A 12,623-nucleotide genomic window follows, 5' to 3' on the forward strand; every position below is an offset into this window, starting at 1 on the left:
TATTGTACATATAAGGTGGATTATTGTACATATAAGGTGGATAATTGTACATATAAGGTAGATAATTGTACATATAAAGTGGATTATTGTACATATAAAGTGGATTATTGTACCATATAAAGTGGATTATTGTACCATATAAAGTGGATTATTGTACCATATAACGTGGATTATTGTACATATAAGGTCGATAATTGTACCATATAAAGTGGATTATTGTACCATATAATGTGAATTATTGTACCATATAAAGTGGATTATTGTACGTATAAGGAAATTATTGTACCATATAAAGTGGATTATTGTACATATAAAGTGGATTATTGTACATATAAAGTGGGTTATTGTACCATATAAAGTGGATTATTGTACCATATAATGTGGATTATTGTACATATAAAGTGGATTATTGTACATATAAAGTGGATAATTGTACATCTAAAGTGGATTATTGTACCATATAAAGTGGATTATTGTACCATATAATGTGGATTATTGTACCATATAAAGTGGATTATTGTACATATAAGGTAATTATTGTACCATATAAAGTGGATTATTGTACATATAAAGTGAATTATTGTACCATATAAAGTGGATTATTGTACATATAAAGTGGATTATTGTACATATAAGGTAGATTATTGTACCATATAAGAGGGATTATTGTACCATATAAAGTGGATTATTGTACATATAAAGTGGATTATTGTGCCATATAAAGTGGAATTGGCAGGAATTAGGTAAGAACTAGATTTGATTAGCAAATGAAAGATCTGAGTCAAATGTGACCAAAAGGCAACAGGCATGAGGGATCTGGGTAATAATTTAGCTAAAGGTAGTAAGAAGATATCCAGGATGAAATATTAGAAAGATAGTGACATGAAGGGTTACCAACTGGCCCCCTCCCTATTTCTAGGGGCCTTATTTGCCCCCACTTTTTTTACAGTCCCGTATTTTTAACAATATGTAAATCTTCCTTTTAAACCTTTACCATTGTACTCTTGTACTCTTTAGATAAAAATGTTAATGTATCCGACAATTTAATTTATTTACTTCCTCTGTGCCTTAAATGATCAATAGAATACACAGATTTTCAGAAACTGGCTACCAGATAGGACATCCAGGACTGAGGTGGGTTAGCTTATCAGAAACCATCTAAACTGAGCCCTTCTACTAATTGGTTAAAAGCTGATCATCAATAAGGACCTCCTAGTTTTAAGGTCTTAATTCCCTTTATGCCATTTGAGTTTTCCTTAAAGGTCCTCTCAATACAGTAGAATTGCTTCATTAACAAGTGCATAATAAAAAGACAATGATTTAACACCTACTCTGAATTTCAAATGTGCAAATATGCAGTAGAATTTATTTTTATCTCCCATTTTCCGGCCCCCTGCATCATGTGGCAGACATCAGCCACTCACAGACTAGTATACGTATACCCTGGGAGCTTGTGCGCATGCACATATGATTTTGGTTCCCCAGTAAGTATGTATATAAAAAATGTAATAGTAGAACTATAGATGAGCTATCTGAATCATACAAGTTTATTTTGACCTGAGTGTCCCTTTAAGCCTGCTTCTACTTAAAGGGACATTGTACACTAGATTTTTCTTTGCCTAGATCTTTTGTAGATGATCCATTTATATAGCCCATCTGGGGGTGTTTTTATAACAATGTTTAGTTCTGCTTAATTTTTAAGAACATTGTGCTGATTTTCAGACTCCTAACCAAGCCCCACAGTGCCAGATGTATACGCTCGTTTGCAGGCTCCCGTTTCTTTTATCTGTCTTTTCATATGCAGGGAAGGAGGAGAGAGTCTGCTCTTTTTGTTTACCCAGCCCCTTTCAGTGGGTGTCAACAGTGCTAAACTGGGAGCTTCTAAGTAGTAGTATCTATTATATGCAGTTATATGAAAATTGCTGTGTACTGTCCATTTAACAAGTGTTTCAGACGAGCCTGCTAAGCCCAAAGATGCTTTCACAGTTTCTTAAATGAGCCCATAGTCTTTATAAGTGACAGCTTTGCTTTCTTTACCAATGTTATACTTTTCAAAATCGTATTCTCCGCTACCTATGCATGACTGGTTTTATTCTAACATTTGTTTGTAACAAGTGAGTCTGCAAATTCTTTCCTACCAAGCAATTTTTCTTTGTTTTGTTTTCTCTCATTTTTTGTTTCTCTTTATGTTTTCTTGCAAGTCATTGAGAAGTGCAGACATCACAGTTGTCCATCCAACGTGTATTATTGCCAAGAAAAAACCCACAGGTGAGGCTAAATACTGACAACATGTACTCTTAACAATGATAAGATAAAGGGTCAGTCAAGTTTAGTTCTGTGTGACACACATTGGACTGTTGCACAGATAAAAGGCAGGACGCCAAGTACCTTACTGATTAAGGAGTTGCTGTATAAAAAGGCTCATACACAAGGGTTGTAGACGCATTGAGAGCTGATCAGTATGGAGGTTCTTGGGGTATCAGCAGTATTGCTATTAGCATGTGTGGTTTTCTTTCTGCTAAACATACTACAGACTAGCAGGCTACAAGGCAAAGGGAAATTGCCCCCTGGACTCACACCAATGCCTATTTTGGGTAACATCCTGCAGATATGTGGCAAAGATCCCTTCAAATCCCTCTTTCAGGTGAGTTTTCAGCCTGGTCCATATTTTTTTATGAAAGAGAGATTGACGATGTAGAAAAAAACTTTCATGATTTAAATAGGGAATGTAATTTTAAACAACTTTTCAATTTACTTTTATCACCAATTTTGCTTTGTTCACTTGGTATTCTTAGTTGAAAGCTAAACCTAGGAGGTTCATATGCTAATTTCTTAGACCTTGAAGACTGCCTCTAATCTGAATGCATTTTGACCACTAGAGGGCATTAGTTCATGTGTTTCATATAGATAACATTGAAATCATGCACGTGAAGTTACCTTGGAGTGAGCACTGATTGGCTAAAATGCAAGTCTGCCAAAAGAACTGAAACAAGGGGGCAGTTTGCAGAGGCTTAGATACAAGGTAATTACAGAGGTAAAACGTGTATTTCTATAACTGTGTTGGTTATGCAAAACTGGAAAATGGGTAATAAAGGGATTATCTTTTTTTTTAAACAACAAAAATTCTGGTGTTAACTGTCCCTTTAAAGGATCTGATTTAGATAGAACATGCAATTTTAAATAACTTTACATTTTATTTTTATCTACATTATTTAGTTCTCTTTGTATTATTTGTTGAAAAGATCTGTGGTTTTTGGTTCAGCACGCTGGGTAGCGCATACTGATTGGTGGCTACATTTAGCGCTACCCAGGTGGGCTGGCTCCTAAGCTTTACATTCCTGCTTTTTAAATAAAAATAGAATGTAGAAACATTTATAACTGGAGTAAATTAGAAAGTTGCTAAAAAATTCCATCTCTATCTGAATCATGAAAAAAAATGTTAGTTTAGTATCCTTTTAACTTATGCATAATGAAACATTTTATGAAGAATTTTGAGTTAGTCTCTTTAATGTAAATAATGGAATCACAAAAACAAATTGACCATGGCATGGTAACAGGGTTAAACCATCAGTCCCATTCAGGGGTGTTCCAGACAATGAAATATGAGCATTCTAACTAACGGCTAGATTACGAGTTGTGCGTTAGGCTGAAAAAGCAGCATTAACAGGTCCTAACGCTGCTTTTTCACTACCGCTGGTATTACGAGTCTTGAAGGTTTAAGATCACCACACACTTCTTTGGCCTTACCGCAAAACGACTTATGTAAACTTCGTAAAGTCTTTTTTCTATGGGACATCCATAGCGCCGGTATTACGAGTCTGTCCTGGGAGGCCAAAAAGTGAGCGGTACACCCTACCCTGTCAAGAGTCCTAACGCATTTAAAATTCAGTAGTTAAGAGTTTTATGGTACAATGCCGTAGCATAAAACTCATAAAAGTGCTAAAAAGTACACTAACACCCATAAACTACCTATTAACCCCTAAACCGAGGCCCTCCCACATTGCAAACACTTAAAGAACATTTTTAACCCCTAATCTGCCCCTCCGGACACCGCCGCCACCTACATTATATTTATGAACCCCTAATCTGCTGCCCCCAACATCACCGCTACCTACATTATATTTATTAACCCCTAATCTGCCGCCTCCAATGTTGCCGCAACCTACCTACACTTATTAACCCCTAATCTGCCGTCCCCAACGTCTCCGCCACTATACTAAATGTATTAACCCCTAAACCTAAGTCTAAACCTAACCCTAACACCCCCTAACTTAAATATAATTACAATAAATCTAAATAAAAATTCCTATCATTAACTAAATTATTCCTATTTAAAACTAAATACCTATAAAATAAACCCTAAGCTAGCTACAATACAACTAATAATTACATTGTAGCTAGCTTAGGGTTTATTTTTATTTTCCAGGCAAGTTTGTATTTATTTTAACTAGGTACAATAGTTATTAAATAGTTATTAACTATTTAATAACTACCTAGCTAAAATAAATACAAAAGTACCTGTAAAATAAAACCCAACCTAAGTTACACCAACACCTAACACTTCACTATAATTAAATAAATTAACTAAATTAAATACAATTACCTAAATTAAATTAAATTAGCTAAAGTACAAAAAAACACACTAAATTACAGAAAATAATAAACAAATTACAGATATTTAAACTAATTACACCTAATCTAATAGCCCTATCAAAATAAAAAAAAAGCCTAGCCTAAACTAAACTACCAATAGCCCTTAAAAGGGCTTTTTGAGGGGCATTGCCCCAAAGTAATCAGCTCTTTTACCTGTAAAAAAATACAAACAACCCCCCAACAGTAAAACCCACAACCCACACAAACAACCCCCCAAATAAAATACTCTCTCTAAAACCTAAGCTCCCCATTGCTCTGAAAAGGGCATTTGGATGGGCATTCCCCTTAAAAGGGCAGTTAGCTCTTTTGCAGGCCCAAACCCTAACCTAAAAAAATCTAACACTAACCCCCTGAAGATCGACTTACAGTTCTGAAGACCGGACATCCATCCTCAAGGAAGCGGCAGAAGTCTTCATCCAACCAGGCCGAAGTCCTCAACGAAGCCGGGAGAAGTCTTCATCCAAGCCGGGCGAAGTAGTCCTCCAGACGGCAGAAGTCTTCATCCAGACTGCATCTTCTATCTTCATCCATCCGACGTGGAGCGGCTCCATCTTCAAGACATCTGGCGCGGAGCATCCGCTTCATCCGACGACTACCCGACGAATGAAGGTTCCTTTAAGTGACGTCTTCCAAGATGGCGTCACTTAGATTCCGATTGGCTGATAGAATTCTATCAGCCAATCAGAATTAAGGTAGAAAAAATCATATTGGATGATGCAATCAGCCAATAGGATTGAAGTTCAATTGAGCTTGCATTCTATTGGCTGATTGGGACGTTGGGGGCGGCAGATTAGGGGTTAATAAATGTAGGTAGGCGGCGGCGGCGACATTGGGGGCGGCAGATTAGGGGTTAATAAATATTAATGCAGGTGGCAGCGATGTTGGGGGCAGCAGATTAGGGGTTAATAAGTATAATGTAGGTGGCGGCGGAGTCCGGAGAGGCAGATTAGGGGTTAATAAGTATAATGTAGGTGTCGACGATGTCGGGGGCAGCAGATTAGGGTTAATAAGTGTAAGATTAGGGGTGTTTAGACTCGGGGTTCATGTTAGGGTGTTAGGTATAGACATACATTTTATTTGCCCATAGGAATCAATGGGGCTGCGTTAAGGAGCTTTACGCTGCTTTTTTGCAGGTGTTAGACTTTTTCTCAGCCGGCTCTCCCTGTTGATTCCTATGGGGAAATCGTGCACGAGCACGTATGACCAGCTCACCGCTGACTTAAGCAGCGCTGGTATTGGAGTGCAGTAATGAGCAAAATTTTGCTGAACGCTCACTTCTTGTCTTTTAACGACGGGTTTGTAAAAACCCGTAATACCAGCGCTGCAGGTAAGTGAGCGGTGAGAGAAAACTGCTTGTTAGCACCGCATAGCCTTTAACGCAAAACTCGTAATCTAGCCGTAAGATTGCAAAGGAGGAAGTAGTAGCTGGTCATTTCATTTTGTTTTGAGCATGTTTAAAGCACATTTTACATTCAAAAATGTTTTGGCACACTCAGCAATAAGCTGAAAAGTGTTGTCTGGGGTTTATCAAGTACTTTTAGCTATGGAATTCAAAAAGTAAAAAATAAAATGGCCCCTTAAGGGCTAGAATAAAAGTGGAGTGCTAAATTATCGCGTGCCAGCAAATGGGCGAATTTGCCAGATTGCAGGCACGTGATAATTAACCAGCCATTACAAGTTGCTGGTTATTGCTGCCGTGAGCTTGCGGTAGCAATTAGTGCTTATAAAATTAACAAGAGATCAAATCTCTGGTTAATTTTATAAATGTGCCCTAAATGCTCCCAAAATACAGTGTAGTGTATTTTATTAAAAAATAAAGATAGCAGCATCTTTATTGTTTAATAAAATTACTGCACTAGACAGTACTTTGTGGGTAAAGTTGGTGGGAGTGGGGTGTTAGAGAAAAAAAACAGCACTGAAAAGTGCCTTAACATTGGGAACTGTGTGCTCCCAGTAAATATATGTGTATATGCTTATATACTGTACATATATATTTATGTGTTAATATGTGAATATATAACAACATCCACACCAAATCCCCCAAACAGTGGCTCTAGGCATGTACTGCTCACTTCACATCAGAAGCTAAAGTTAGAAAATCATCTGAGACTATAGGTGCCATCCAATAATCATCTGAGACTATAGGTGCCATCCAATAGTGTATTTCAGAATGGCAACAAACAGGATATGTACAAAAATGTTTAAAGCGATAATCCTCCTAAAGATAATGGATATCTCACAGATGATCACCGTAAGCAATGTCATCACTCGGCTCCGGTATGTGTTTTCTGGGTCCCCGTCTCTTTGATAGCTCTTATCCCACTTACACTCCGGTTGAAACTGCGGTCTGTGTCTCACTCTGGCACGTAGTCCTGATGTCACAAGTTGCTCCGCTGTCCAATCGGGTGAAATCTGTGTTTCCAACAATGTAGGACGGCTTAAACTCAGTGTATTCGAGTGCCGATGTTCCAGCTGGAAAATGAAATAGCCAAAAGACAGAGAAAACCAGCGAACCTCTTAAAAGTAAGCACTTATTTATTTAACAAGGATAAACACCGGAATAAAAATCAAAAGCAGGGTTGTCAGACGTTAGCACCAATCCGTCTTACGCGTTTTGGCTGCTTCTTCCTTAGTCATATACATGATTAGTTCATTTCAACTCAAACTTAAATAGTCTACACAATGATGTTATTGGTTAATCCTGACAATCCCTCATTAATGACATTGCGTCTTAATACATTACGCAAGCAACCAACTACTACCCTAGATTTACGCCAACAAGTTTTTGAGTGATAGTGAAGAAGACTATAGACCCTTGACATTGCCTGTTACTTCTGGGATTACTACCAGTGGACAGGGTTTTCAGATGGTTTCCTGAGAGCTAGAAGGCGGAAACAAAACAAGGGCCTTACCAATGAGGAGTGCCCGCAACAAATACAAAGTCTAAAAATGATAAATCTATCATGTAGACTATAGTTGACGCCAACAGGTTGGTTAGGGAGATGGCATTGAGGAAATATTATTAGGGGATGGAAAACAATGATAAAGCCCCTGACCTTGACTACATACAGACAAGTAGCTTTGAATCTGGGTTGTTGCCTAAGATACATGATATTATTAAGTTCCAGGAAGGTGTTGATTATTTAACACTTCTTGAATTGAGTTAATTTACCAATGTAGATGAGAATAGCATTAAATTTAATCATAGTGGTTTTAGACCCACATCTATTTTTTTACCCAACACGGATAAGAGGTCTTCCTGAAGGCTTATCATCGCTGTGTGGAAGGGGACCTGATTAAATTGTCAGAGAGACCTAGTAGAACGGCGTCTAATCTTAGTCTTGAACAAAGAGAAGCATTGGGTAACTTGATGAAAAGAGACAACATAGTAATCAAACAAGTTGATAAGGGGGACAGTGTAGTGGTCCTGGATAAGGAATATTATCGCAATGAAGCATTACGACAACTCAGTGATACAGATGCATATACTTCACTACATTTTAATCCCACAGAGAGGTTTAGTATTGAATTGCGTCATCTTTTGGATGATGGACTGCTGAAGGGCTTTTTTTATTTGGATACTTCTGATCACCTATTCGTGCAGAAACCAGTCGTCCCCATTTTCCATCACCTCCCCAAGGTACATAAATCATTGGAAGAGGTGAAGGAAAGACCTATTGTCTCGGAAATTGGTTCTCTTTTTGGGAAGTTATCTGGTTGGGTTAAGTCCCTTTTACAGCCCGTAGTGTAATAATAATATTAGGGGAAAAAGGGGATTTGTGACATTTAAGTCAAGTGTAGAATTATACACTAAAATTAATCAAATAGTAAATGGAGGATAATTACACTTTATTAAGATATATACTTAAACAGACGTTACTAATAGGAGATGCTGTTAAAAAGTGTAAAGTCATGGGTATAATAACCTGCAGACTGTAATTCAGAGTGATCCTTTTGTAACCAGCATTCACCCATAAGCAATAACACAGGTAAAAAGGGGTTATAATGTGGGCTATTGGAAAATGGGGATAGTCACTTCCATATTCCTGATATTGACAGCTTCTACTCTATAGCACCCAGTACTTAAAAACGTGGAAAATATAGGGCTTGTGGACTCGGTGTGCGTGTCTGGTCTCTTAAATGAATTGAATCATTATGAGGGATAAGGCTAGTGGCAGGATTTGTAGAGATATCCTATACTCAACACATGTATTCACACACTGTGTAGAACAAGCTATGCGCTCGAGGGCGTCCTCCTACCTGCGTACTGCTCTGATTTAACAGAGTCAGACAATTTCTAGCTATAGTCCCTATTATTCAAAGCAAATCACACATACAGCACAATACATTCAAGGATTATTTAAGGTATATATAGTGGCTAGAGATATGTTAGACTTCAGCTACCAGCTACGTAGATATTAGATACAAAGTGTCAGTATAACTCTCAGTATGGAGCTACATAGTAACTTATAGTTATAACGTTATAAACTAAAGTCTGGACACAATAGTGTATCAACATATAATCAAGCACTACAAACTTAATGGCGGTGTAAGCAGAAAACCGCTATAATAAATGCTTAGTTATGTGTGTTTTTTGGACCAGGTAGTCAAACACGCTGTGAAGCCGAGGCCATGCCCACCGACGTGTTTCCGTCACATGAACGTGCCTTCGTCAGGGCATAGGGCCAGCCCAGCGTTCACTTCAGCTTCTTGTAGCAATCCGTTGTCATAGCAACGTTTGTATTATATTTAATGAATCGCAGAGGTGTAAATTCCGCTTGGCCTCAGAATGTGCATTCACAAACTTGTTTAGAAAGATATGCCTTGCTCAGTCTGATTAAACCTTATTAAAAAATGCCAAAGAACAATACTATACAAAGGCGCTCAGTACATATCAGTTTTTATATTGTTTTTACAAGCATCTTTATTCCTTACTTGGATAGCGCTTCATATACGGTGTTGTTTACATATATACATTGGATGTTATACATAATGTAATATAATACGGGACATCAAATAGTTATCTTCGATATTGTGAGCATCACAAGGGGAGGGACATGGATTAGGGGATTTATCACAAAAACGGCTAAACTGTACATACAATGCGTAGGGATGTCTTTAGATAGTTAACCGTCATTTTTATATGTGTGTATGATGTACATACAGGATGTTATCATTAAGCACTGCTTATAAGTCGGATATGACAAGATAAAATGATTCAAAATTACAACATATTAGGACTGATTAAATTGTATTCAAAACAATCCACAATGTATTAAGTTAGAGAGGAGTGTTAAGGGACTATATACAATTATCATATAGGAATTTTCTTCATCTATATGTAAAACAGTGTACTGTAGGTACATCATTGTAGATTATAGATATCAATTTATGATTCTATATCTGTTATGCACAACATCTCATATCTACATTAATGTACATATCGTAATATTAATTATTTCAGGCTGTGTGAGCTCCAATCCACCCTTACTGTTTAATGATTGTGAGTATGACTAGCCATGATGTATATATTGCTGTCATTTAGTGTGAATTAACAGTCTCCTCAGAGATGCCTAATAAGTCCACAGAGGCATACCTAATTTGCCGTATTTTATAGGAAGCATTTGTATGATATTGCTTCATTTAAGCCCCTTGGTGCAGTGGATTTTAATTCATGAATCCATCTACATTCTTTTTGTAATAGCATTTTTGTAATGTCACCCCGTCTCCCTTTTAGTTTTATTTGCTCAATTGCGCAAAAGTAAATTTCATATTTATGCCCCTGGTGCTCATTATTCATGTGTTGTGCCACAGGTACATTTCTGTTCCATTTGATATCGCCTATATGCTCTAGTACTCTGGTTCGTAACTCTCTAACTTAATACGTTATGGATTGTTTTGAATACAATTTAATCAATCCTAATATGTTGTAATTTTGAATAATATCCGACTTATAAGCAGTGCTTAATGATAACATCCTGTATGTACATCATACACACATATAAAAATGACGGTTAACTATCTAAAGACATCCCTACACATTGCATGTACAGTTTAGCCGTTATTGTAATAAATCCCCTAATACATGTCCCTTATCGAAGTTAACTATTTGATGTCCCGTATTATATTACATTATGTTTAACATCCAATGTATATATGTAAACAACACCGTATATGAAGCACTATCCAAGTAAGGAATAAAGATGCTTATAAAAACAATATAAAAACTGATATGTACTGAGCGCCTTTGTATAGTATTGTTCTTTGGCATTTTTTAATAAGGTTTAATCAGACTGAGCAAGGCATATCTTTCTAAACAAGTTTGTGAATGCACATTTTGAGGCCAAGCGGAATTTACACCTCTGCGATTCATTAAATATAATACAAACATTGCTATGACAACGGATTGCTACAAGAAGCTGAACTGAACACTGGGCTGGCCCTATGCCCTGACGAAGTCACGTCGGTGGGCATGGCCTCGGCTTCACAGCGTGTTTGACTACCTGGTTAAAAAAAAACACATAACTAAGCATTTATTATAGCGGTTTTCTGCTTACACCGCCATTAAGTTTGTAGTGCTTGATTATATGTTGATACACTATTGTGTCCAGACTTTAGTTTATAACGTTATAACTATAAGTTACTATGTAGCTCCATACTGAGAGTTATACTGACACTTTGTATCTAATATCTACGTAGCTGGTAGCTGAAGTCTAACATATCTCTAGCCAATATATATACCTTAAATAATCCTTGAATGTATTGTGCTGTATGTGTGATTTCCTTTGAATAATAGGGACTATAGCTAGAAATCGTCTGACTCTGTTAAATCAGAGCAGTACGCAGGTAGGACGACGCCCTCGAGCGCATAGCTTGTTCTACACAGTGTGTGAATACATGTGTTGAGTATAGGATATCTCTACAAATCCTGCCACTAGCCTTATTCCTCATAATGATTCAATTCATTTAAGAGACCAGACACGCACACCGAGTCCACAAGCCCTATCTTTTCCACGTTTTTAAGTACTGGGTGCTATAGAGTAGAAGCTGTCAATATCAGGAATATGGAAGTGACTATCCCCATTTTCCAATAGCCCACTTTATAACCCCTTTTGACCTGTGTTATTGCTTATGGGTGAATGCTGGTTACAAAAGGATCACTCTGAATTACAGTCTGCAGGTTATTATACCCATGACTTTACACTTTTTACCAGCATCTCCTATTAGTAACGTCTGTTTAAGTATATATGTTAATAAAGTGTAATTATCCTCCATTTACTATTTGACAGCCCGTAGTGTATCAGTTACCATCATACAGAAAGGACACCAAACATTTGTTCACAATACTAGATGATATAGCTTGGGATGTTGACTGTCTGTGACTTACAGTGGACGTTGTGAGCCTCTATTCAGCCATTCCACATCAACATGGACTCAATGCAGTCAAGTATATGCTAGAACATTTCAGCAATTACAATATGGATTTGATTGGCTATATTATAGAAGCTTTACAATTTCTTCCTACCCACAACTATTTTAAATTCCAGGACAGCTACTATCTCCAGAAACTTGGGACAGCCATGGGGGCTAAATTTGCCCCTGCATATGCCAACCTCTTTATGGGGTGGTGGGAGCTGTTCCACATTTTTAGAGATATTAACCCCTTCAGATGCAAAATTAGAGCATACAAGAGGTACATAGATGACCTCTTGCTTGAGTGGTTTGGTACTGAACAGGAAGCAAATACATTTGTAAACTTCCTTAAGAATAATAATGTAGGACTAGAATTCACATCACAATTGGAATGCGATCCCCCATTTGGATGTTAAATTGATAGGGGATACACATTTGGGCAAGATTAATGGGATACTAAACCCATTTTTTTTCTTTCATTATTCAGATAGAGCATGAGATTTTAAGCACCTTTCTAATTTACTCCTATTATCAATTTTTCTTTATTCTCATGCTAT

At 37.2% G+C, this 12,623-nt stretch overlaps 1 protein-coding gene across 1 annotated transcript in view; it reads left to right on the forward strand.

The window, feature by feature from the left end:
• The first annotated feature begins 2,479 nt into the window (after nucleotides 1-2,479).
• LOC128666904 (cytochrome P450 2C18) overlaps nucleotides 2,480-12,623 on the forward strand; it is a 241,981-nt gene continuing 231,837 nt past the window's right edge. The window contains exon 1 of the mRNA XM_053721717.1: nucleotides 2,480-2,644. Within this exon, the coding sequence (XP_053577692.1) occupies nucleotides 2,582-2,644 (63 nt within the window). The 5' untranslated portion in view covers nucleotides 2,480-2,581. The remainder of the gene's footprint in view (nucleotides 2,645-12,623) is intronic.

Source organism: Bombina bombina, chromosome 7 (assembly GCF_027579735.1).
Source record: "Bombina bombina isolate aBomBom1 chromosome 7, aBomBom1.pri, whole genome shotgun sequence".
NCBI lineage: Eukaryota > Metazoa > Chordata > Amphibia > Anura > Bombinatoridae > Bombina > Bombina bombina.